Genomic DNA, 27895 nt, shown 5'->3' with positions numbered 1-27895 from the left:
TGCAATCTTTGGTCTTATTAATCTATTACTTGTTCCAGAGCAAATCGATTTGGCTAAGGGCAAAGTTAAGTTTCATAACTTAATATTTTTATTTAACTGAAATCCTGTACTATAACTAGCTCTCGTTTTGTACTTTTGACTCAACTGTTTGCTTGGTTATTTCCTATTGTACAAACTTCTTATACTTTTATAATGGCTAATATTGTTTATTTAAATATTATTTTTCAATAAATATTATTTTATATAAATAACATAGCGTATTTGGTATTGAGAAAGGGTCTGTTAGTGATTGTTATTTCGGAACTGTGACAAAATGTTTGCTTGAAATGAATGCCACAATTGCGGGAATTACATACAATTAATATTTAAATTATTTGTTTATTTATTATTTTATCATCTTTATATAATAATTAACCATATTATAATGGATTTTCAGATTTAGGATTGAAGGTCTTGGAGAAGGGTAAAACAATAAAATCTATAAATAAAATTGTTTGAAAGGTAAATATAAATGATGATGGCATGGTAAAAAATAAAAGGGTGTTTCAAGACGGATCTACTGAGACATTCATACAAAAACAAGAAAAACACTGAAATCTGTTAGTTTTCAACACCTAAGATATAAAAGTGCCTATAGCTGATGAAACCTCCAACTTTTTTTAATATTTCTCTCTCTCTCTATCCGCAGTATCCTCTTTGCTGACATTGAGGGCTTCACCAGTCTGGCTTCCCAGTGTACTGCCCAGGAGTTAGTGATGACCCTCAACGAGCTCTTCGCACGATTCGACAAACTAGCCGCTGTAAGTGTCCATAGAACAGCCCACACCCTCAGCCAAGCAGCTTTTCCTTTTTTCTCTTTTTTTAGCAAAACACGGTGGCAAGCTGAGATCCAATCATATTAATTCCGTTTGCATCCCACTCACACAGCTGACTGGGATAGACAAGCCCTCCCTCCTGTCAAATGAGTGTTTGCGATCACGCTTCGCACACTGAGCTTCCCGCTGTTTTCCAGCCCAACTATCTCCTCGTTATCTCCACCAGTGGCAGTGACTCATCGCTCCCAAGTTGCCATGCATTCGTGCACATATACTCTGCTGCTGCAGAGAGGTGTCGCTCAAAGTGGAAACCATCTGGTGTCTGTTCAGATGTTTGCACACTTCCCAAAACCTTCGAGCAAAGACACAAAAAAGTATGCATGCGCACTTCGCCCTGATTATCAACAATAGAGGTTGTTGTACAGGCAGCGGGTTAAATCGAGGCATGCACTGGGGTGACATTCAGGTGGCTATCATAAGACCCAGGCCTTCTGCTGTAAGTCCTGTGCTCAGCCCAAGGCTTCCTCTTCTGCTCTTCACTGGTTTCTTCTCTTATTTCTGTCATTATTTATTCAACCTTATGTTCCTTCCAATGTTCTTTTTTTTCTGTCTCAAGCTTGTCTCAAGCTTAAAAAAAAAGCAAAAACACAGTAAAAGCCTCATATATGCTATATATGCTAAATGCTATATTATTCTTTTTTGATATATTTTATCATATCATGCTTTAACCAATAAGGACAGAATTTTTTTTTATTATTATTATTATTTTAAATATTATATTGCCTTTTTTAAACTTTCTGTTGCGACTACTCATGTTTTCCAAGCAAAATAGCAAGACAAATTGGGTTGGATTTTTGAATTCATGATAGTGGGATGCCAAACTTACTACATAAAAAAATACACTGTAGACACAGATTAAAATCTGACCTTTTTTAAAGCCATTTGGGAACAGCCGTTTGGGGTTTTGAGTTTGTTTTGTCTTCATAAATCATATAAATCCCTGTGAAAATCTGCACCCTTAAAAGGAAAAACCATGTGCGGTATGTGAAGGGGCTTTAATGGGGGAAAGGCTATATGTAACACATTCCCAGTATGAGATTACCGGTATCACACTCTGATGACTATTAAATTATTTCACCTTTGAGTGAAGGTTTTATTGAAACTAATGCAAACATGGTGAACTACAGTGGCTTAAACAGCCAAAATTTGTTGACCCGGTTTACACCAGCCCAATCTTTTTCACCGTTTGGCCATTCTCTGTGTGTCTGCAGGAGAATCACTGTCTGCGGATTAAGATCCTGGGCGACTGCTACTACTGCGTGTCGGGGCTGCCCGAGGCCCGTGCCGACCATGCTCACTGCTGCGTGGAGATGGGTGTGGACATGATCGAAGCAATCTCGTGAGTATTACAGTGTTGCTTCTGTTCATCAGACAGGAACAGCCAGGCTTTTGTGTCTTGTTTTAAATGCCTCCCGGGAGACACAAAAGAGACGCTATGGTGAAGCAGGACCTGACACTTTCCACGAATATAGATACACTTTGATGTCCCATACAAATCTGTCATTATCATCATATTTTATTATAATAGTATGGTTTCCTCCCTTAAAGTGCTTCGTTATGCTTTTTAGAATATTACCTTTCATGCAATGTATAATGTAGCTGTCTGTGAATGTAAAAGATCTGCAAAGTTGTGAAGCCGAAAGTGCACGATACATAAAGTCATCGTCTCTCAAAAGATAGAATCAACTCTGAAGAGCCTAAACGAGTCGTCAGTAATTCAAATCCCCCTTCCGTGATGTCACTGCGTAACACAATTGCCTAATGCCCGCCTATGGTCTTCATTGGCTGCCCTCGAACAACGAAAAAGCTATTTCTCTTTGTGAACACTTCCAAAGTGGTTAAAATTACCACAGTGATACAACAGCAGTATAACTTCTAGACGACTGCATCTCAAATCTCTGTGAGGTCTGGTCCCCACTTTATTTGAACAAACTTGCTTTTCAGAATCACACCTGTAAGAATGATTAATTATTAATGTATATATTTTCTACCGGGTGTTCAAAATACGTAGTTTTGTGTTTTATATTGTGTAGGTGTCTGGCTAACTCATGTTATTACTGTCTTACTGAAATAGTTCTGCAAATCAGCTGTGGGCCACTATTACCCAAAACTGTCAATTAATGCAGATTGTCTGTCGTTCTTACTACCTTTTTTCTTTTCTTTACTGAGTAAAGATAAATACGGAAGCGTATTGCATTCACTTGAGGAAAAAAAATCTACTCTGTTTTTCTGAATTAACAAGTTAATTATCTCAGAATTACGAGATAATTTTTCATGGAAAAAAGTTTTTGCTCTGTTTTTCTGAATTAACGAGTTAAAGGGGTCATATAATGCCATTTTTGTACAAGCTAATATGATTCTTTAGGGTCTAAATTAAAATTTTGTAATATACTTTAATTAAAAATTCTCATTAGTATTGTAAGAAAACACTTATTTTACCTGGTCAAAAACAGCTCTGTTTTCAGCACGCCGTTTCAGTGCATATGACTTTAAATGATCATGAGTTTTGCTCACCCCGCCCCTCTGTTCTGTGCGTACACCGTTTGTAACACAATAACCATAACGCGTTGTTCATTATAGACGTGGGATTATGAATTATATTGAGAACGTTGTACATAGAAAACATGCCGTAATGTACCCTGAGTGTAAACCGACGCATTCATCGTGAAGCGTGCAGCTAGCGATTTGCAAAGATTAATATAAATATTAATATAAAGATTAATAAAACGTTACACTCACTTTAGTTCTTCTGAAGGTTCAGCAGGAACACGAATAGGTTCCGATCCTTTATTCAGGTGCAGCTTCTTAGCAAAACCAGCTTTATACTGACCCTCCTTTATAAAGCAGTCCACTGAGAAATGATTCGCGCAAACACGAAAGCATTGACGTTGCTCGTGGGGAATATTCCCTTCGAAAACAAACTCAGCCACTGCGTCTTCAGCGGTTCGGATTTAGGAACATTAAAATGACTGCTGTGTTATTGCACCCAAGAACAGAACACCACAATCGCTTAGACGCCATTCTGCTCATAGACAGTGCTCCAGCATATCAACAATGACCGCGCCGATCCGCGCGGACTATGATTGACAGGACGAGCGAGGGCGGGTCTGTGTTGAAACACTGCTGTCAATCAACAATCGTGGGAGGGGCGTCCGACCGTGTGACGTCACGGCTTGATTTGAGGCAGGGGAAAACATATAAGGAGATTAAAACAGAAACACTGGATGGATTTTTATCATTTTATGATGGTTGTGTACAGGCACTGCCAACACACATTTCAGTACAATCAACTTGTAAAAGTGCATGTACTATTATATGACCCCTTTAATTATCTCAGAATTATGAGAGAAATTTTTCTTGAAAAACATTTTTTCACACTGTTTTTATGAATTAATGAGTTACTCATAATTTTGAGATAATTAACTCGTTAATTCAGAAAAACAGAGCAAAAACTTTTTTTCCATGAAAAATTATCTCGTAATTCTGAGATAATTAAGTCATTAATTCAGAAAAACAGAGTAGATTTTTTTCCTCAAGTGAATGCAATACGCTTCCGTAGATAAAGGATTGAGCAAGATTCGTTTTACAAACTTTAATGTTACATCAGTCATTCACGTTAGTGCTCTGCTAACGTATGCACTGTTATTGATAGTTATTGATGCAGTTCCCACATGTGTAGCAATAAATTGGAAACATGCACATCTGTTTGTTGATGGACATGCACTTGTTAATACTGATGGTGAGGAATTACAGCTGCAACATCTCATAATGTACCTCAAACTGAGTAGCGCATCACTGAGAAACATCCTGCTCAAGACATCCTTGCGATGGAGGTTCGGGTTGAATAACTAGATCTTCCAGTGTTTCATCTTCAGACCCGCCCTCGGATTGATATGGTAAGATTGACGCCATCGTCACGGTTTTTACAGTGTGTACAGTCGCTGAGCTTTAGGAAGCCTCCGGAACTGAAATTCAGTTATGGTAATGGACATTTCATTTCCGAAAAGCGCTGTATGCGGTAGACCAATCAGAGCAGAGGAGGAATTTAGAGAGACTGAATCATCGGACGAGTCATTTGAGAATCATTGAAAAAATGTGGTGATGTGCAATGTATATTATGAGAAAGTAAAACCATATTTGACCTTTGATGCCTGTAAACCTGTTGTGGGAGACCTCCAAAAAAATGTTTTCCCTTATTCCCTTTTTTCCTTTGATTATTTATTTCTAGAAAATTGCAAATTCCTAAACTATATTTACCGATAGACGTTTTGATAACAGGGTTACAAATTTGCAAACCTAAAATAAATCTGCTCATATAATATTTCGCTTGAATTCCTTTGAAATGTACTGTACATTGATCAACATCTTCGGAAGGGTCTGAAGGTGCATCTTTGCACTGACTAACTGACTGAAAAAATGCTTTTTTAGGAGTTTCAGGCCCTATTTTGTCCCCTGTTCATGGAAAGTGCGGCTATTACTGCCGTATGAAGGTTCACAGAAAGGCTGAGCTGAGAGAGAACACTTAATCTTATATACTTGCCTTACTAATCAAGACTAAACTGTTATAAGCATTAGGTTTTTTTCTAGAAACTTTGAATTACCCTCTGTGGGTCTGTCCTGCTCTTCTAATTGGTCAGGTCAGTCATGTCTTAATTGAGTTGTTTCCAAGTTATTTGTCTTGCGTGCATGTGAACGTGTCCACAGGCCTGACTTCTCTAATGTTCAGTATCTCTGAGCAGTTGTTTGTTAAGGCAGGAATGGCGGTGACTGGCTTTCTGCTCCAGTGAGCACGTGTCTGTGTTTCTCTGAGCTTCAGCCAGCCGCCCCAGCGCCCCATCACAGGACGAGACTATTTTCCGCAGACTTGCCTGTCGCCCTCAATGTTCAAAGGAGTTTGATGGCTTGTTTGCTGTGTGATGTCGGGATCAGAATGTGCTGTGTTAACTTGTTGATGTGCTGAGTGGAAAGGTGCATTTCAGGTAGCGCTAAGCCACCTTATGACTTTTTCATAAAGGTATAAAGTGAGATGAGATGTGTCAATGGGTAAGGTTATGAATTATGTCATATATTAAAATGGTAGCTGTGGGATAAAGTGTGCCAGGGTCAAAATGTAGGAAATACTGGTAAATTGGACACATTGAAAAAGGGAAAGCTAGCAAAGATAAACCCACCATTTAAAGAATTGATCACAAATTTAGCCCACTTATAACTTACTCAAAAGCGCTTATATATATATATATATATATATACTGTATGTATATATACACTCACCGGCCACTTTATTAGGTACACCTGTCCAACTGCTCGTTAACACTTAATTTCTAAGCAGCCAATCACATGGCGGCAACTCAGTGCATTTAGGCATGTAGACATGGTCAAGACAATCTCCTGCAGTTCAAACCGAGCATCCGTATGGGGAAGAAAGTTGATTTGAGTGACTTTGAACGTGGCATGATTGTTGGTGCCAGAAGGGCTGGTCTGAGTATTTCAGAAACTGCTAATCTACTGGGATTTTCACGCACAACCATCTCTAGGGTTTACAGAGAATGGTCCGAAAAAGAAAAAACATCCAGTGAGCGGCAGTTATGTGGGCGGAAATGCCTTGTTGATGCCAGAGGTCAGAGGAGAATGGCCAGACTGGTTCGAGCTGATAGAAGGGCAACAGTGACTGAAATAACCACTCGTTACAACCGAGGTATGCAGCAAAGCATGTGTGAAGCCACAACACGCACAACCTTGAGGCGGATGGGCTACAACAGCAGAAGACTCCACCGGGTACCACTCATCTCCACTACAAATAGGAAAAAGAGGCTACAATTTGCAAGAGCTCACCAAAATTGAACAGTTGAAGACTGGAAAAATGTTGCCTGGTCTGATGAGTCTCGATTTCTGTTGAGACATTCAGATGTTAGAGTCAGAATTTGGCGTAAACAGAATGAGAACATGGAACCATCATGCCTTGTTACCACTGTGCAGGCTGGTGGTGGTGGTGTAATGGTGTGGGGGATGTTTTCCTGGCACACTTTAGGCCCCTTAGTGCCAATTGGGCATCGTTTAAATGCCACGGCCTACCTGAGCATTGTTTCTGACCATGTCCATCCCTTTATGGCCACCATGTACCCATCCTCTGATGGCTACTTCCACCATGTCACAAAGCTCTAATCATTTCAAATTGGTTTCTTGAACATGACAATGAGTTCACTGTACTAAAATGGCCTCCACAGTCACCAGATCTCAACCCAATAGAGCATCTTTGGGATGTGGTGGAACGGGAGATTCGCATCATGGATGTGCAGCCGACAAATCTGCGGCAACTGTGTGATGCCATCATGTCAATATGGACCAAACTCCCTGAGGAATGCTTCCAGCACCTTGTTGAATCTATGCCACGAAGAATTGAGGCAGTTCTGAAGGCAAAAGGGGGTCCAACCCGTTACTAGCATGGGGTACCTAATAAAGTGGCCGGTGAGTGTATATATATATATATACATTTTTTTCTTTTTTTTTCTGAATAAGTCAATTGTTCACAGATTCCCCTGGACATTCTTTTTGGTTCACATTCGCAGTCTTCTCATTTCAATTGATTGCCGACACCAAGTTTAATAGTTTTAAATTTGTCTCCTTGACTTATGAACTTATGTCATTCTTCCCACATGGTTCAACAAAGTTTACATCTAAACAGCTTCTTTCTAGTAACACTAGAAGTTTAGTATCACCTTCAGAGTTCAAATTTAGCATATTGTTGATGCATGGTATACAAATATATAATTCATAAAAATAACAGCAGGTATATCTACATTTTTTGTCTTTGTGCTTCAGGTTGGTGAGGGAAGTCACTGGGGTCAACGTCAACATGCGTGTGGGTATACACAGCGGGCGCGTCCACTGCGGGGTGCTGGGATTAAGGAAGTGGCAGTTTGATGTCTGGTCCAACGATGTCACCTTGGCCAATCACATGGAAGCTGGGGGCGAAGCAGGGTGGGTTCATGAACTTTGGATTTTTATTTATTTTTTGGTCATGTTTTCTCACCTGAACTCCTTGAGACTCTTCACTTTTAAAATCTGAAAATGCAAGATATGATCAGACATGTCTCTAAGTGTCTCTCCAGTTAACTTTCTTCACCATAGTTTTGTTCGGAATAACATACTAGCATACTGCTTTCTGTAGTATGTATGCTGTACATAGTATTTCTGTCTGAATGTAATACCTGACTGATTTACTACTACTACCAAATTTCTAAATATTCTTAAATCATAAAATGTGTGATTTTTGCAATTTTCTAAAAAGAAACATCAACACGAAATAGAGAATATTATATATAGAAATTAAATTACAAATTATATAGTTATAAAAAAAAAAACACAGCTATGCCAGAACAGGTACTGTACGATGCATAATATTATGTTATATTATATATTATGTAATTATGCATAGTGCTTCACAATGCAATAAACTTTTCTTTTTTCTTTTATGACGAAAATAAATGTTTTATTTTCCAAAAGAGTAAGTGCTCCATAATGTGTTTCACACACTATAAAAATGGAAGGTAGTACATGAGATATATCCAGCTGTAGAACACGTAATTTTCTTTTATTAGATGAGAGCTATTTTCACATGGATTTTTATTGGATCGATATCTACAATATTTAACAAAAATAATTTTAAATGAGGTTTCTTTTCAATTCATATATGCATAAGATATCATGATGTACAATGAGCATTATTTTGAAATCACATTAATAGGTAGTACAAACAATAGTTTGCTGTTCATACTGCATGAACTTATGAGAACAAATAATTCACAGAGAAATAATTCTCACAGAGAAAGGACATTTTTTTATGTCAAATATATTGCATTTAATCAAATTAAATTCAAAATAAAAATTTTATGCAAAGCGAAGAAGTTACTGTGTGCTTTGTATTTATTATCAAAGAATATAAATTAGGAACGCTCATATGTTTTTTTTTGCTTTTGTTTAAGTAAAGATATAATTAATATTAATCATTAATTTAGTTTTCAGGGATGTCTGAGGTCTACAATACAATGGGCTTAACAGTCAACAGTTTTGTGTTATAAGTTAATTATTTGTATACATTTGTGTTTTATTTATTTTTGAGCCGTTTGTACATTTATTTAAATTGTTTTAGCTATATTTTATTAATTAATCGTCTTAATTGGTTTTCATATTGAGAAATTACTTCAGTCTTTGCATTAAATGTTTATTTTGAATTTCATGTGATTTAAGTACAGTATATTTGACATTTAAATATGTCATCTACTCGGTGTATTTAAGTACTATTTGCAACATGAACATGAAGGAAATAATTTTATCACATAATACAGTCAAATAGAAAACACTTTCCAATACAGTTAAATATATTCATATATTTTTTAAATTAAAAAGTTGTATAACATTGAACTGACAAACTGAACTAACAAACTTGTGTTTGTATCCATTAATATTAAACATGATTATTAAATAATTCTCATTGTACATCGTTATCTTATGCATGTACGCATTGAACGGATTGTCATTAAATATTGTAGATATCGATCCAATCAAAATCCGTGTGAAAATAGCTCATATCTAATAAAAGAAAATGATGTGTATACAGTAAGTAGCGGTACATACTCAGTATTCAGTACATCAGTATTCCATTCCGAATTCAAATATACCGCTTTTGATTGAGTTCAGGCAACTTCCGGCCGCATGAAAATAGTTTTTATCATCTCAGGCGTATCCATATCACCAAGGCTACCCTGAACTACCTGAATGGGGATTATGATGTGGAACCTGGATTTGGTGGAGAAAGAAATATCTATCTCAAGAAGCACAACATTGAAACCTACCTCATTGTGGGCTGCAGTCAGAAACGGGTGAGAATCCATATCAGTTCAATTTTATAATAAATTCAGGTGAATTAATACATTTTAGAGTGTCCTTGGTCTTGTGTATTTTGAATCGCACATTAACAACACATGGTTTTGACAAGCTATGATTCTCTGTTAATATGCACATCCTTTTAAAGCAGAAACACCTAGTGCTCAACAAATGCATGACTCACATGATGCAGGGCAGTAGATGAATGCAAAGTAGCCGCATGGATAAATTCAGGGAAATGTGACGTCAAAAGACAAGCTAGTTAATGACTATGACATTAAAAGCATGGACCGTAATACTGCTCCGGTTTTATATTTCCCTTCACAGAAAGAAGAAAAGGCCATGATTGCTAAGATGAACCGGCAACGCACCAACTCTGTCACTCATAATAGCACTCACTGGACCGACCGGCCCTTCTACAATCACCTGGGTGGCAATCAGGTTTCCAAGGGGCTGAAGATGATGGTGAGGAAGCTACACTTTTGAAAGGATGAGAACATTATCTGATTGTTGAAAAGCAGTTGGTTTGCATTTACTCTAATTGCCTTGTCTAAAACCCATTACCGCCTCTGTTGGAGGATAAGGCCTTTGACAGGGGAGGCTTTTTGTACCATGTGTTAACTAAGCCAAAACAATCCCAAGGACATTGCTTTAGGGTCACATGTAAAGGGCCTTCTGCCCTTTGTGTAGTCCCTGTTCTTTCATTCAGTTCTCTGCTTTTCCCCGGCTCTGGAACCCGAAGGGAACAGCACTCTAATTAAATAAAGCTGGGCTGCCTCACATGCCGCCCTGAGGGATTTAATCAGGCAAAGTGGAACCAGCAATTAGTTCCTGTGCACTCCATGGGAATACCCTTTTATTTTTTTTTGTCTGAATCACCTGTTCCTTCTCATCTTGGTTAACATAGTAAGAAAGAACACAGAAATCCAGCCTAACTTGTTCTTTCTACGACTGACACACTTCAAATTGAGTTGTCAAATAAAACATAACAGGAATATTGACGTTTCCATTATAAAAATAGATGTCTACTCTTTTTCCAATCCAAGTTTATGATTTAAAATATTCCCAGTGTTGGGATGGTTACTTTGGAAATGTAATAGGTTACAGATTACAAGTTACCCTATTTAAAATGTAATAAGTAGTGTAACTATTTAAATTACTTTATTAATGTAAGTGTTTACTTTTTGATTGCTTTTCTAAATTTCTAACTAATGTTTTCAACTGTTAATCATTTTCAAACATTTAAACCAGGCAGGGTTAACCTGCAAATTCAAACATTTATGCAAATTTGAAAAATAGCGCTGCAATTTCAAACTAGAGAACCAGTCAAAAGCATCAGAATAGCATCGCTTTACTAAACGGCCTTTAAATGGCAGGAAGCTTTGTGCACATCAAAAACAGGCAAAGCAACAAGTTAATATTATTCAACATATCCTAGCTTTTTACCGAAAATATTCAGATGTAACCCCTTTGTAATCGTTAACGTTTTCATAAGTAACTAATTTAATGACACATTTTTTCTCAGTAACTGATTACAGTTTCATTTATTTTGTAATTAAATTAGGTAACGCCGTTAATCTTCTTTTATTAGATATGAGCCTTTACATGTAACTAGTTACTCCCCAACACTGAATATTCCAACACAAATATGCCACATCAGTTTTGAACGTCTACTATACTGTCATGAAAAACACTTTCAAAAGTTTGGGGTCAGTAAGTTCTTTAAAAAAAAAATGATATACTTTTATTCAGCAAGGAGGCATTCAATTCAAGAGTGACGGCAAAGAAAAAAACATTAGAAAAAAAATTATATTTCAAATGCTGTTCTTTTAAAAAAAATTGTATCACAGTTTACTCAAATATTACTGTTTTCAACATTAACAATAATAATAAATCAGCATATTAGAATGATTTCTGAAGGATCATGTGACACTGAAGACTGGAGTAATAATGCTGAAAATCTGAGTATGGGGTCTCTGTGGAACAAAAGTGGGCGTTTCTAAATTTGTGGGTGTTTTCACACTGGTGGGTGTTTATAAATCATGCAATGAAAATGCTGATAGGCAGCATCTTTTGAATGTTTACAAAAAATAAATGGTGTAGTTACAACATCTATCAGCAGAGGGTAGCAGTAAACCCCTTAGTTTAAGCATCCTGAACAGCATAACTCTGCAACATTGGCTTAGTCAGTGGATTTTGCTTTTGGAATATCTGTTTGTCCAACCAACAGCAGATGGGGGGAACCTGTTTCTAATTATTTCTGTAATTGCATTTGGTGGTGATAGTGGCACAGATAATCCTATCCGATATATCCTGCCGGGCTGGCATGTAATATCCAGATATCTATCCACACCTACATAAACACTGAGCATTGATGAAGGCAAATAAACGTGGTGTATTCTGATGAGCAGAATATCTGTTTCATAATAACAACAGCACCTTTTTTTTGTCTGTTGTATTGTCTAGAGGCTTGTGTTGGCCCAGAATGTGTTGCTCAGTCCAAGGAGAGAAACAAATGGTGTAACACATCAACATACTGACTGGGTCATAGTCTCTGTCGAGTGAATACATGGAGGCCTGTGTGTGGGAGTGCATTGAGTCTACTGAGACTAAAAATTTACTGACTATTATTATGCATCTAGCAACATGTCCCATGGATGATTTTTACTCCCATAATTTAATGTTTAGTGGTTAGAAATTACCATTCAAATGGTCATTTGATATCTAATGGGAACATTCAGACTGTTCCTTGACCCACATATCTGATGTTTTTTTTTTAAATATTTATATTAAGTAAGTAGTCAATTAGCAGATGCTTTTATTCAAAGCACTTATTGTAGAGACTGGGGTTCTCATATTACTGGTTTTCAGCTGTCTTTACCATTACAAGTGAAACTGCAATTTTCTATAATTCCACAGCAAAAACTAAAATATGTTTGGACACATTTGATGACTTAATTTGTTTCTCATGGTCTTTAAAATATTATCTAAAGGCTTTTGCTTAAATGTTTAAAAGTCCGTTTTGGAGACAACTCTCTCCCTCTCTCTCTATATATATATATATATATATGTGTGTGTGTGTGTGTGTATATTACCGATGACAATTGATTTATACGACATTTGTATGTGCTGTATATTTTTATAGTTGTCGTTAGCTTAGAAACATAATCTCAAACACTGTTGAAATAAAATGTTGAATGTCTCGTGCTGTTTGTGTAAAGCTTTCCAAACCAATGGCAGCTGTCTTAGTAGGCAGTAGGCAGGCTGCTCACTAAGTTTAGTAACTTTTAATGTTTGTGTGAAATCATAGTTAAAACCCCAAAAGACAAAACACCAACCACTAAAGCACATGTACAACATGGGCCTATTTGGTTTCCTCTCCGTGTTTCCCATGTCCTACCATGATAAATCAATTAGCCAGCTCTGTTTACTTCTGTTCTCATTGGGGTCTGAATTTTAACTTTTAACCCTAAACAGAATCGGCTCTCAGCTTGATTATACACAATGTCAGTCTTCATGTGTTTGGTTAAATCAGTACGGTAATATTTAATCCTCAGTCTCGCAGCAGCTCTCGGTTTACAACATTGTTGCGGAGGTTGTCCATAAATGATTGTCCTAAATATTATATATTTATTTTACTCCCCAACCCCTCCCTTCTTTATCTCTTGTAACTGTCACTGGTCTGTTATGTGCTTTATGACAGTAAAATAAATTAATAGAGATTTATGTGTGGGATGTAGGTACTTGTTTTGGAATGGAGTGCTGGGAAAATCATGTTTTGTTTTTTGTGTTGTATATATATATATATCTATATATATATCTATCTATCTATCTATCTATCTATCTATCTATCTATCTATCTATCTATCTATCTATCTATCTATCTATCTATCTATCTATCTATCTATCTATCTATCTATCTATCTATCTATCTATCTATCTATCTATCTATCTATCTATCTATCTATCTATCTATCTATCTATCTATCTATCTATCTATATATATATATATATATATATATATATATATATATATATATATATACTCGAACACAAAAAGAAGAATGTGGTCCAAACATCTTCCAGGGAAAAAACTTTTTCACTTGCTTTTGAATTCACTAAACCCCTATAATTATGAAGCTTTCTTGCCCTGTTTTTGTTGAAGTTTTCCAGAAGGAGTCACTGTTGTGCTGACTGTACAAATGCAGATATTCTAATGCTCTTTCATTCTGCGTTGATGTATAATGCATTTTCTCTTCCAATTTTGTTGCAGGGATTTGAGGATTCTAAAGACAAGTGAGTATATGGAACACATCTCCCTATCTCTATATATCTATATATACACAAGTGTTTAAAAGTTTGGGGTTCGTTAACATTTTCAAAGAAGCCTCTATTTAACATAATTTATTTGAAATGTAATTTTTTTTGTAATAAATGTACCTCACTTTTGATCAATTTAATGCATTCTTGCTGAATAAAAGTATTAATTTCTGTCAAAAATCTTACTGACCCCAAACTTTTGAATGATGCATATATAGCTTTGCTTGTATAACTATATAAAAAGTAAAACTAATATGATTAAACTTCAGACTCTTAGTTCTGGTTGTTTGAGGTTCGAACTTCGGATAGCCAATACACTCAACTCATCAGTTGAAATGTATATCAGTGAAGCAAGCACTTCAACAACTAAGCTCGGCTTTGTGTTGGTTATGTTCAGTGTCCTATAAGTAGGCCTGTGTATAATCTGTGCTCTTTATCATGTTTTCAAATCTGCCAAATGGATTCAATTATGGTACAAATTCCATGCAGGCCTACTTACTAAAACTTACCATACGTTTTTTTTAGTGCTGGGCAACGATTAAAATTTTTAATCGCGATTAATCGCATGATTTTCTTGCGATTAATCGCGATTAATCGCATTGTTACGCGCAAACTTTAATAATGAATTCTAAAGTAGTCTATTACTCACTTTTGATTTAAATGTACTGCTATATACACAAAAGTGTAATAACATGTGGTTTGCAAAAACTTTAAACAAATAAGGTGCTTTTACCAGCAGTATTCCCTTTACACAGCAATAAAATATTTATTGTAAATCTCAACTTAAACATTAATGTAATCAAATCAAATATTAAAACAAAGCTATTTGCCACTGCCAGGGCATTACCTTTTATCTAGCTTGTTAAAACGAGTCCAGTTTTCTTGGTTTTTTTCTTAACAGGTATCAACAGGTGTCTTTTAGCAGCAGAAACAGTCTATGTCAGAGGTCATGAGATATAAGTCGACCAACGTTACTTCTCTGATAGTAGCTTAGGTTTGGTCATGCCATGGTTTCGCACGTACACTAAGATCGCATTAAACAGAGGTAAAGCCCAATTTATACTTCTGCGTCGAACTTACGTCGTACCCTGACGTGCACCTCTCCAAAAATTTAACGACGCGTCAATTCTACGCGCACCGCAAGCGCTGTGATTGCTAGAACCGCTCCACGGGTTTCACATGCTCCCTCTGCATGTGTAATTGCGCGTCAACGCGGACAACGACGCAGAAGTAAAACCAACCAACGCGTAGTGTATAGCGACACAGAAGTATCAGCCTTTTAGAGTGAGGTGAATTGGTCGAGCACAAGGTGCAGCGACAAGCGGGTGCGTTCTGTGAAACTGTTGCGCTCATGCTCGCCTCACGCGCTCGCCTCACGCACGCGCCCGCCCGTTGCCGAAGTTGAATTGTCTAAAAGGATTTTGATTGTCTATAACTTTTTGTACACGACGCGCAGTACAAATCATTGGAAGAGAGACTGATCCTCGGCTCGCTGTTTGAGTTTCCAATATTTAAATAGTTATCAGGACATCAACAGAAGGGAATTCACATTACAGAGCATCCCCGCTAAACTACACGCAGGCACATCAGGTAAAGTTATGTATAATTTTAATTTAAGTTAAAAAGACTACAGCTGCGTTGCGCACAGGACCAGCGCTTCTGCTTTCTGGTGGTCTGGCTGTATAGGATTGTAAGAATAAGAGGGGAGGAAGAAGGTGGAAAAACGGTGTCTCGTCTTGTGTTATCTAGACATTTCATTTTCAGAAACACGCAAGAAAACCTGAACCCCGAGGACGAGGTGGACGAATTTCTGGGCCGTGCCATTGATGCTCGGAGCATCGACCGGTTACGGTCCGAACACGTCAAGAAATTTCTGCTGACATTCCGAGAACCTGACCTGGAGAAGAAGGTATGGCTCTCTTTTACGTGACCAATGATAAGATAAACCTTAACACCACAGCGTGATTTATTAGCTAATGCTAATCCACACAATATTGTTGTTCCATGGAATTTTGCAAAATGTTCAAAATATGAATAAATTCTATAGTAGTATACTATAATATAGTATACTATATATACTTATGTATACTACGATATAATAGTACAAAAAAGTAACACTTATCTCACTTGGCAAACTCTCATTATCAATCACGCCACCGGCCTCACACCGTTCTCCCACAGCCCTCGGCCTCGTCCTGCTCGCCACATGGACGTAATAGTTGCCAGATCTACTGATTTAAATGCGTCATCAAGCTAAAACGATCTAGCCTTCTTGAAGTTTTGTCATAAATTGCGTGACTTGTGAGCATGAACTAACCATTTAACAGATCATATGTTACTGGAAAAGTGTTTCTTCAATTGCATAGCAAAAATAAAATAGAGAGCCAATCAGAAGTGTATTATGTTTGTACTGTTGTGCAGGCGGCCTAAAAGTATTCAGCATAGCTCAAAGATGTGGCACGCTGCTAAGATGAATAGAGGCAATGAAATTCAAGGTCCAGGTTCGGAATGAGTCAGAAACTGACGTCTTCATGCTGCGCTGTGATTTAAGTTATTTTATGGTGTTACCTTCAAAGCATTAGTCACCACTGACCTCCCCCACCTCAAAGAGATGCCCAAACTTTTTGTGACTGTGTAGAAGATTCGGTTTCTTTGTAAAGATGGTGACGAAAGGGTAATGGAAGGGAAGTCTCCAAGCCTCTGCATTTACGGTCTCTTCCTCCGTCTGCAGTCGCATACACATTTAGCAGGTTGTATGCTGGTCCTCATACTTCTAGCTCTGATTAGATGACTCTTTCAGAGACTTGCCTCCGGTTTGTAGTGGAGATAATTATTGCTTTTGTTGTCTTTCATTGTCTGTGTCCTGAATGTCTAAGTAATTATCCTTCATGGTCTTTGTCTGAAGAAATTCACTTGATGTTATTTTGTTAGATATTTTACATATCTACTGTTTTGGTGTGTTTTTTAAAATAAATAAATAAATATTAATTTTTATTATTAATTAATATATTTGTATTATGAATTATTATTAAAAAGGATGCATTACATTGATCAAAAGTAACAGTAAATACATTTATAATGTTTCCAAACATACATTTATTCAGGATATGTTGATAAATAGAACGTTAAAAAATAGCAACACATTTCCCACAAAAATATTAAGCAGAACAACTGTTTTCAATATTATTAATAAGAAAGGTTTCTTTATCAGCAAATCAGCATATTAGAATGATTTCTGAAGGATCATGTGACACTCTAGACTGGAGTAATGACTGTTGAAAATTCCGCTTTGCTATCACAGGAATAAATTACATTTTAAATTATATTAAAATACAAAACAGCTATTTTAAAATGTTATAATATTTCACAATGTTACTGTTATGACTGTATTTTTGGTCAAACAAATGCAGCCTTGGTAAGCATAAGAGAGTTCTATCAAAAACATTTAAAAATGATTGCTGAACCCAAACTTACCATTTTTTATTAAACCAAGCAAAACTGCAACTTTATTACACAATCCGGTTTTAAATATTTAATATTTTTCAGGGTTCCCTTTGTTGTGGAAAACCTGGAAACATTAGGAAATTTTCAGGCCTGGATAAACTAAGACTAAATTTATTTTTTAAAATTATACTAAAATATTTAACAGTTAGCATGTATACATACACTCCCTTCCGTCAGTTACACACCACTTTCACAAGCCATTTAAATGTTTTTTTGTAACCCCGCTCTTTTCTCTCCTCTTTCCTCACCTTCTGTCAGTACTCCAAGCAGGTAGACGCCAGGTTCGGAGCATACGTAGCCTGTGCCTCCCTCGTCTTTTTATTCATCTGCTTCATTCAGATCGTCATTGTGCCACAGTAAGTACACTTCAGTTAAAAACCTGATCCTAGCAAATGTTTTCTAAAGCATTCAAACAAGCTACAGGTTTAGAGAAGGTTTTGTTTGAATTTGAATGGGAGTGTCACATACACAGAAGCTTTCATTCATTTTGACTTTGTAAAGGTGAAGACAGTTATTACCCGAGCAGCCAAAACATTCAAAGCAGGTCTCTCCTCTCCGTCAGACCCTATGTTAATTATGACATAAAATAATATTATATACACTACCGTTCAAAAGTTTGGGGTCAGTGAGAATTTTATTTTTATTTTTTTGAGGAAAGAAATCAATACTTTTATTTATCAAAGACAGTAAAGACATTTATAATGTTACAAAAGATTCTATTTCAAACAAATGCTGTTCTTTTGAACTTCCTATTCATCAAAGAATCCTAAAAAAAAAAAAAAAAAACTGTACAACTGACAGACCAACAACTGTTTCAACATTGATAATAATAATAAATATTTCTTGAGCATCAAATCCTCATATTATACTGATTTGTGAAGGATCATTTGACACTGAAGACACTGACGCTGGTGATGCTGAAAATTCAGCTTTGATCACAGGAATAAATTACACTTTACTATATATTCACACAGAAAACAGCTGATTTACACTGAAATAATATTTAATACTATAACTGATTTTTGTTGTATTTTTAATCAAATAAGCGCAGCCATGGTTAGCAGAAGAGAATTCTTTTAAAAGTATTTAAAATCGTACCGACCCCAAACTTTTGAACGGTAGTGTATATATATTATGTTTACAATGATATATAGCTATTTTCTGTTCACCTGGTTCCCTGTCTATACCTGTGTGTTGTTGTTTTGCAGTTCCGGGCTGATGATTGGCTTCTATGTGGTGTGCCTGGTCCTCCTGTTGGCCGTCATGTTCATCTCAGCCATATACTCCTGTTTTGAGGTAAGTGAAATATTGGGATTGTACACATGAGATATAGCCTATACAATGTTAATGTGTAATATAAAGAAGTTCAGACATAAATAATGATAATAATACTATAGAATTTAACTATATAGATATAGTAAATAGTAATTACAAATAATTATATTAGAAATAATAGAGGTCAAACATGCCCTTTTTTTGTCCCTAAAGTGCAGCAAAACACAAAAACAAGCCCTGTAAAAAAATACATCTCTTAACACATCTTTCACAGACCATTTCCTAACACTCTCACAAACACATCATCGCTAAATCCAAGTGTTTATCAACCTTCTCCACTAAAATAACCTGAGCGGGTTTGATTGATATTGGGCTTTTAGCTGCATAACTTTGAGCAGGTCTCCAGAGACAATGAGTCACACAGAACAAAGACAGAGACACAATAAAGCGCTGGCAGCTCATTTGTGCACACTGAAGTGGAACTGTCACTGCGCTGCTCCATGGGCGGCTAGGGGCGTCACAGGTCTTTCCTTAGAGATGCTGTGGAATTAGATTCTGAACTTCCTGACCCGTAAAAAGTCTTTCATACAAGCCTGAATCTCTGCAAACCCACAAGATCCCCACAAGGTCTTTTTTTAATAATAATAATAATAAAAAAAATGTATGTATTTTTTATTATTTCATTTATTAAGGTTGAATTTTCTGCAGCCATTACTTTAGTCTTCAGTGTCACATAATCCTACAGAAATCATTGTAATATGCTGATTTGGAGCTCAAGAAACGTTTATCATCAATGTTGAAAACAGATGTGCTGCTTTTCTTTTTCTTTTTTTGGGAAACCACCATTTTTTTTTTCAAGTAGAAAGTTCAAAACAGCAGCTCTTTTATTTAAAAGAGAGAAAGAAAGAAAAAAAGTTGGTTTTCATCATGTGACGACAAATCGTTTTACTGTGGCGTTACCTCTAATAAGAAACTCAAATCATGTTTTTTTTCTCTATTGACAGTTTTTCCCTGTGCCTCTGCAAACTCTGTCTAAAAGGATTGTTCAGTCCAGACTCAACAGCACCCTGGTGGGAGTTTTTACAATCGTCCTGGTTTTTCTCTCCGCTTTCATTAACATTGTGAGTCCCACGAGTCTTAACCTTAAGATTCAGTGCTTTAATGCCTTTGAGATTTAACCATACAGCAATACAAGTTAACTAACACTTAACCTGTGTCACAATATTTAAAGCCTTACAGGACTAGAGGCACCAAACAGAATAGCAAAAATAGAAATCTTTAGTTTTTCAATCATGTATATCGTTGATAATGGCACAGAAATCGCCTGCTTTTAAGTAATTAGCTTTTGACATTGAAAAGTTAGTTAATAACGTGATCTTTAGTGGGTTCATTAAATGTTATAATGTCACATGTAACATCTTTATCTGTCCTTTAGTTCACCTGCAGTACAGATGACCTGAAGACATGTTTAGGACAGGAGTTTAACATCACCCCCAGAGATGTGAACGCTTGCCATGTCCGCAGCTCTTTCTTCAACTACTCTCTCTGGTCTCAGGACAGCCTCTGCAACAGCTCGTCACCCACCTGCAATTTCCCAGAGGTGTGTGGCACTGTTCTCAGATCAGTCCAGTTTTGTAACAGTAGCAATGAGCAGCTCGAAACCAGCTACAGTACCATGTTCCAAAAGACCAGCTGGACATCTTTCATCTGGATTTTCCTGCAGTGATATGTCTTTCGCATTTATTTTTCAAGGGTCTAATTTTAGGCACTGCTCTGAAATGCTTGTCTTTTGATCCATCATACTTGGAATAAGTTGAAGGGAAAGCAAAATATTAATTTCTGAATGTTTTTCTCTTCCGCTGCAGTACTTCTCATCATGTGTGCTGCTCAGTTTACTGGCCTGCTCAGTGTTCCTACAGGTCAGCAGTATTGGTAAACTCTTCCTCATGCTCTTCATCGAGGTCCTGTATGTGCTTATCGTGGAGGTGCCTGAGGTCAGCCTTTTTGACAATGTGGACCTGCTGGTCATGGCCAATGCCATGTGAGTATTTGGATTTTAGCCAAGTTGCACATTTTCTTGGATCAGCATCCTTTCCATAATCATCATCATCCTCCTTATCAAAATTATAAAGAATTATTTTATTTTTTTTGCTGTATTTTAAATGTCGTTTTTTTGTTAATGTATGGACGGTTGTCTCTTCCACATTTATGGGACTGCTAAATATCCCCTAGCATTATTTCTATATCAAAGTTGTAACTGGATATTATATAAGCTATCAATCAACAGTTTTGAGCTGGCAATATTTTAATGTTTTTGAAATAAGTCTCTTGTGCTCACAAAGGCTGCATTTATTTGATCAAAAATACAGTATAATGTTATCTATTTGACTATATGATGTTTTAAATTGTAATTTATTCCTGTGATGGCAAAGCTGAATTTTTAGCAGCCTAGTGTCACATGATCCTTCAGAAATCATTCTAATATGCTGATATGATGCTCAAGTAACATTTCTTATTATCAATGGTGAAAACAGTTGTGCTGTTACTGACTACTTACACTACTGTTCAAAAGTTTGGGGTCAGTAAGATTAAGTAGGGACCAAGCACAGTATCAATATTCTTTCATTCAGAAAATGACTGTAATTCAGTCAGCTTTAGCCTACCACTCCATTGAGTAGACCCATGCTAACAAATCCACTATTGATTGTCTGCTTGCTCATTTGCCTTATATCAGTTCTACTGAGTCTATCTGAAAATAACATTTTGACTGTTGTGCTCCATCCTTCTGATACATTTGCTTTTTCTTTGTATTCACAGAGAGTATATTAATGGAACAAGGTAAGATAAAACCAGTCAAATAGAAACCCTGATCTGAAAGAAATATCAGTAAGCATGTTGTTTTCATTGCATGCCTATAAAGATTGCACAATAGCAGTAAATCAAATGTGTGACTATGTAGCTACATACTGTTGTGATGTGATTAGATCATCATGCTCTTTGACTAGTGTGTAGTTGTTGACACTCAGTGCCGTGTGTGTTGTAGCTGTGTGACAGACATGCGGGTTCCTCTAAAGATCATGACACCAGTAGTCATCACGGTGTTTGTGCTAGCGCTCTACCTTCATGCACAGCAGGTGGAGTCCACTGCCAGACTGGACTTTCTCTGGAAGTTACAGGTGTGTTTATCTGTGTATGCTTTTGTAATCGGACAGAAAAGCTGTTTATTAAAAATTGCCATACCTCCTGTTCCGTCAAATCAATTTGTTGGATACATTTTCCCTACTCTTGCTTCTTGTTCTTAATTATTTGCTGTAGCTTACACTACTGTTCAAAAGATTGGCGTCATTAAGATAAAAAATAAATAAAACTGCAATTTTTATTCAGTAAGGATGTATTAGATTGATTAAAGGTAACAGTAAAGACTTTTACATTGTTAGCAAGCAGCACAACTGTTTACAGCTGTGATAATAAAAAATGCTTCTTGAGCAGCAAATCAGCATATTAGAATGATTTCTGAAGGATCATGTGACACTGAAGACTGGAGTAATGATGCTAAAAATCCAGCTTTGCATCACAGGAGTAAATTACCTTTTATTATAAATATATTCAAATAGAAAACAGTCATTTTGAATTGCAATAAAATTTCACAATATTACTGTTTTTACTTCAATTATTCAATAAATGCAGCCTGGGTGAGCATAAGAGTCTTCTTTCAAAAACCTATTTTGCCTTTGAGTGTTATCATAGATACAAATAGAGTCTGATGATGTGAATTCAGCATAGATTCGCCAAGTTATTGCAGTCACTTTGGAGCAACAAGAATGCAGTGTTTATTTAGTTATTTGTCCTTATTCATAGCATCATCCTCTATTTGTATTGTATTCACAGGCTACAGAGGAGAAAGAGGAGATGGAAGAACTTCAGGCCTACAACCGTCGGCTTCTCCACAACATCTTGCCCAAAGATGTGGCTGCACACTTTCTGGCACGCGAGCGGCGGAACGACGAGCTGTATTATCAGTCGTGCGAATGTGTGGCTGTCATGTTTGCCTCCATCAGCAACTTCTCTGAGTTCTATGTGGAACTGGAGGCCAATAATGAAGGTGTTGAGTGCTTGAGACTGCTCAACGAGATCATCGCTGACTTTGATGAGGTACAGCTATTTTTGACCCACCTCAGGACTTTCAAGATGATTTTACACTACTTTAGAGCGTGATACTGTACATTTGACTAACTTTCAAGTATTTCTTATTCTAAACCTTATTTGGAAAAGCTGCAGTTGGTTTTGAAAAGCCTAATTCCCTTGAAAAAAATTAATAAAAACATAAAGTAATCACAAATGAAATGTGTGTGTGTGTGTGTGTGTGTGCGCACACTTATTAATAAGATGAAATATTTTTACAGAAGAATAAAGTGAAAACATAAAAAGTAGAAATAACCCTTGATTTATTTTAACTAGGATTTTACTGTGTTTTTAGTTCTTGCATTAAACATTTTCATTTACTTTGCAACAGTTGGTCTTCGTTTCAAATTAGAATTGTGTGTGTGAAACTGGACCTGCATCTTCAAATCTTCCTAAACTGTGTGCATTCTTAGAAATGTAGACGTTTAATATGCCTTCTCATTCCAACATGGAAGTCATCATCTTATTTCTCTTTTCTTGCAGATCATTAGTGAGGATCAGTTTCGTCAACTAGAAAAGATCAAAACCATTGGCAGCACCTACATGGCTGCGTCTGGGCTTAATGACTCCACTTATGATAAAGCAGGAAGGTCGCACATTCGCGCTCTAGCCGACTACGCTATGCGCCTCATGGACCAGATGAAGTACATAAATGAGCACTCTTTTAATAACTTCAAAATGAAGATCGGTAAGGATCTGGCTTGGCCACCCTTAAAGGATTAACTCACATTTTAAAATGAAAATTCTGTCATCATTTACTCACCCGCAAGTTGTTTCAAACCTGTATGAATTTCTTTCTTCTGCTGAACACAAAGGAAGATATTTTGAAGAATGTCGGTAAGCAGACAGTTGATGAACCCCACTGACTTCCATGGTATTTTATTTCCTACTATGGAAGTCAGTGGGGTTCATCTGGTTACAGACATTCTTCAAAATATCTTTTTTTGTGTTCAGCAGAAGAAAGAAATTCATACAGGTTTGAAACAATTTGAGGGTGAGTAAATGACAGAATTTTCATTTTGAAGTGAACTATTCCTTTAAATAACCAATACATTTTATCAATCAGCTTCCTAATGTGTATGTTTAATTTGTGTCATTTTATGAAACAGTCCCTTTCATGTAGTATTTATATAGTCTGTTAGTCAAAGACTTTCATAGAATGACCCATGTATTTTACTGTTGTAAAATTAAAAAAGCATCTTTTCCTGTAGGTCTTAACATGGGTCCCGTCGTGGCTGGTGTCATAGGGGCTCGTAAACCGCAATATGACATATGGGGGAATACTGTGAATGTAGCCAGCCGAATGGACAGCACTGGGGTACCTGAGAGAATACAGGTGAGATGTATCCTTGGTCTCTGTGATTGTCCAGATCAAATTACCCCTAAGATATCCTATGTATACTACTATAGTGTCCGTATTGAAAATGTGCGATTCAGAATCTAAATTAAACATTTTCTGCATCCTAAAATTTGATATATTTCCAAGTTTAAAGTCGGAAGTTGCAATAGTCTTTTCTTCTTTTTCTTTTTTGTGACGTTTTCTTGTTCAAGAAGCCATTTCACATAGATATACATGTAGGCCGGGGCTTGATTTTGTCTATCAGGAATTGATTGGGTCATTGGATCAATGTTGTTTGCTATTGGTCGATCTCATGTGAGTGACAGGTTGTCCCGCCCTCTTGCCAGTAAGTACATCATCAGAGAAGAGATGATACTGCAAGGAGGAGGGGAAGTTATTTTGATTAAAGATTACAAGGGCACATTAATTCTTTTTAAATAATGATGTACACGGATAAATCATTTATAAAAAAAGACTGCAATATTCCATAAAAAATAAGAATTGTCAATTTGGATTTCATGGTGACTTTAAACAAAGAAACATGATGTGAACCGAATAACAAATATTTCATGTTGAGTGCTGCTGTTTAAAAAAAATATATATTATTTCAATATTCACTTAATTTTTTTAGGAATAATATAATTTGAAATGAATATATAAATATAATTGGTAAAGAATGTATTTTTGATCGTATTAAATGATTTGTTTAATTATTAATGATTAAAATTGCAAAACAGAAGCATTTTCACTAGTGCTCTCAAATGTTTGGATCTGTAAATCTGTCAACTCTGCTTTACAAACTTTTCAGTCCATCATAAATGCTTATGTGCTCTTCATTTCTCTCTGTATCAGGTCACAACTGACCTCTACCAGGTTCTCAGCTCATATAACTACACACTGGAGTACAGAGGCGTTGTGAAGGTGAAGGGCAAAGGAGAAATGGCGACCTACTTCCTAAACGGAGGACCCAACAGCAGTTAACACACAGCATCTGACATTCAGAACACTTTTGAGATGATATGGTGAGGAGACGCTTTGGTCCGGGCCAGCCAGGCTGTTGACGGGCATCCTCCTGGACCAATCACAATAGGATGTGTTTGGAAAGCCAGTCTAAGAGTGGCCTCTTTGCACACTGAGACTTCCTATAGGATTAACGGAGGGCTTTGCCCCCTTTATTTAAGGTATGGAACAGCTCAGAAAGACGTTCAACCTCAGAGACCAAAGAAACAAAGGAATCTCAAGGCATAAAAAGCAGTTCTCCCTGTCTTCTATAATTCTTATATTGCTAAGAGAGGACAGATGCACCTGGCTTTGGCTCTCTCAGGTGTGGCGGGACTGCGATCTTACTCCACCAACTGGTCCTGGCGGCTCCAAATCAAAACTGCATGAAAACACTGATGAATCATATACACATAAAACATGTGTTTTACAGGTATATTGGCTTCAGTGTATGTAAAGACTAAAGAGTTCTGTTCATACGGTCCTGTTGCGTGGCGATATCGCAATAGATAGAGATATCACAATGAGCTTATATATGGTAGAGGGCCATAGTGAGCACAGCAGCTTTACAAACCATTTGTGGTTCCCCGAACTTTGCTGCAGCGACTGTGGTTGTTACTGGTAAGGGAGCTAGTGTTGACAGTGTTACCTCTGAGAGTTGAGAATGAAGCCCCGTTCACGCCGCCCGCAACTTGAAACGACCCAAAGTCATTCATTTTCAGTGCCGGGTTGTGGCCAGGTCCAACGATGCAACGTCTTCATTTAGCAACTGTAGTTGGGAATCAGCTCGACTAAAGTTTGTCCTTGTAGTCCGCAATTTTATGTGTCTCTTATACCATGCGCAGGGACAGTATTAAATACTGATGCGTATTAGATGAAAATGAAGTGTGTGTGAGCCCAAATAGCCTAGCGTTTGAGCTTTTCGGTACAGATAAATGGCAGTCCACAATGCTAAAGAGCACACACTGATTCTCGTTCATCTTTAATATGATGCATACTTAGGACTTATATACAACGTTTTTCCCTCCAGAATGTTCATTTTAGCAGCATAAACTGATTTGATGTCAACAAGGGATGAGATGGAACAAAAAAGAACCAATGTGTAATTATGGAACGAGAAAGTTTCTGGTGGCATGAACGTGGCTTGAGACTTCAACTTTGTGTTCCAAACAAACTTACATTCGCAAAACTGCACACACACACACTTGTCTACACTGAAGACACCATTAAAGACAGAGGAAAATGGCCAAATGTGGCTGTTTTTGTATTTTTAACATTTTATATTTTGAGACTAAAAGTCAAACTGTCAGAGCTATTTTAGATGATATATTTTGTACATTAATATATTTAAATAATGTCTATAAACACCAATGTGTATTTAGATATTTATATATATATAATGGAACTCTACAGTCCTGCACATTTGAACAGGAGGGAGAGGTAATTTGCAAATTATCAGTCACCCTTTTTTGTCGCTGCATCCATTTAAATAAAATCAGTAGCTAGCCTTGTAACCAAGTAAGGAGAATAGGTTTGGCCTTTCTCCAAAAAGGGTTTCTGTATCCTGTCAAGTGCACTACAATGTAATTATGAGTAGAAAATGGATTTGTAGGACACAAAATGACAAGTGAGTGTTTCAGAACAGCCACAGTCGTTTAAAGCTTGGCAAACACATCTGCAAATATTGATTTTAGCCTTGCGTTTATGGTGCGTGGGACAACGAGTTTGGATCCTTTAGGGATGTTTCCGTTATGCCACCAAATATTCACCATTTATGCACTGCAGCTCGACCAGCATTCCCTTTCCTCTCAGTGTGATGGTACGACCCAATGAATGTCCATTTTCTCCAATGAGGCCTTTGTATGTGAAGAATTTGAGTTTGTACACAAACATATAGGGTAGTCCATAAATTTTTTTTTTTTTTTTTTTTTTTTTTGCTTTACCTGTGTAAGATCTTAAGTCCATACAAAGGATTATGATAATGTGTTGGGAAAAATCTGCATTTCCTTGAAAGTGTTATGAAACCGTAACTATATTTGGTCCTGTTCTAGTTTCTCACAACTTGGACTCAGCTGGGCTTCCAGAGTCACCTTTCCAGAGTCTTTATTTCCCACAAGAAAATCAGTGCCACTTTCTTGCCAGCAAATTTAAAATAAAATAAATGGTTGAATGTTTTTGTATTTAATGTCATCGTGATACATGTATAGTATGGCGTTTAAATGACGGTGCGGGTGCCATATGAATTCCTAAGTTAAAGGTGAAGTGTGTAATTTTTCCACAGTTAGCGGCACCAAACTGGATTGGACACGCCCCCTATCTGCCATTGGTTAAACAATAAGTTAGTCCCGCCCGTAAACTCACGCCATTGGTTGAGCTGTGTCTGGATTCTCACAGCGTTTTGACAAAGCAACAGAAGAGTTTTAATCTTATCACAGAATTTAACTTCTGAATGGCTTGCTTGTAGGTATTATCTCTGCATATTGGGAGGAGTGAATATTTTAACATAAAAAAATTACAA

The 27895-nt window shown here is 36.8% G+C and overlaps 1 protein-coding gene across 2 annotated transcripts in view; it reads left to right on the top strand.

Moving 5' to 3' along the window:
- Positions 1 to 26378, top strand: part of adcy5 (adenylate cyclase 5) — a 115489-nt gene extending 89111 nt beyond the window's left edge. Inside the window, exons 4-21 of one of the 2 annotated variants that reach the window (XM_056263173.1) lie at positions 689 to 800; positions 2087 to 2214; positions 7695 to 7853; positions 9613 to 9754; positions 10086 to 10223; positions 14032 to 14054; positions 15843 to 15987; positions 17841 to 17938; positions 18791 to 18878; positions 19862 to 19978; positions 20293 to 20457; positions 20723 to 20898; positions 21675 to 21695; positions 21901 to 22033; positions 22746 to 23009; positions 23523 to 23727; positions 24251 to 24375; positions 25231 to 26378. In XM_056263173.1, the coding sequence (XP_056119148.1) occupies positions 689 to 800; positions 2087 to 2214; positions 7695 to 7853; positions 9613 to 9754; positions 10086 to 10223; positions 14032 to 14054; positions 15843 to 15987; positions 17841 to 17938; positions 18791 to 18878; positions 19862 to 19978; positions 20293 to 20457; positions 20723 to 20898; positions 21675 to 21695; positions 21901 to 22033; positions 22746 to 23009; positions 23523 to 23727; positions 24251 to 24375; positions 25231 to 25359 (2368 nt within the window). In that variant the 3' untranslated portion in view covers positions 25360 to 26378. Of the gene's footprint in view, positions 1 to 688; positions 801 to 2086; positions 2215 to 7694; positions 7854 to 9612; positions 9755 to 10085; positions 10224 to 14031; positions 14055 to 15827; positions 15988 to 17840; positions 17939 to 18790; positions 18879 to 19861; positions 19979 to 20292; positions 20458 to 20722; positions 20899 to 21674; positions 21696 to 21900; positions 22034 to 22745; positions 23010 to 23522; positions 23728 to 24250; positions 24376 to 25230 lie in introns of both variants that reach the window. The other variant, XM_056263172.1, reaches the window with a different exon arrangement.
- Positions 26379 to 27895: the final 1517 nt, after the last annotated feature.

Source organism: Rhinichthys klamathensis, unplaced genomic scaffold (genome assembly GCF_029890125.1).
Source record: "Rhinichthys klamathensis goyatoka isolate OS25496 unplaced genomic scaffold, OSU_Roscu_1.1 h1tg000201l_1, whole genome shotgun sequence".
NCBI lineage: Eukaryota > Metazoa > Chordata > Actinopteri > Cypriniformes > Leuciscidae > Rhinichthys > Rhinichthys klamathensis.
This window is presented reverse-complemented; position numbering and strand designations above follow the sequence as displayed.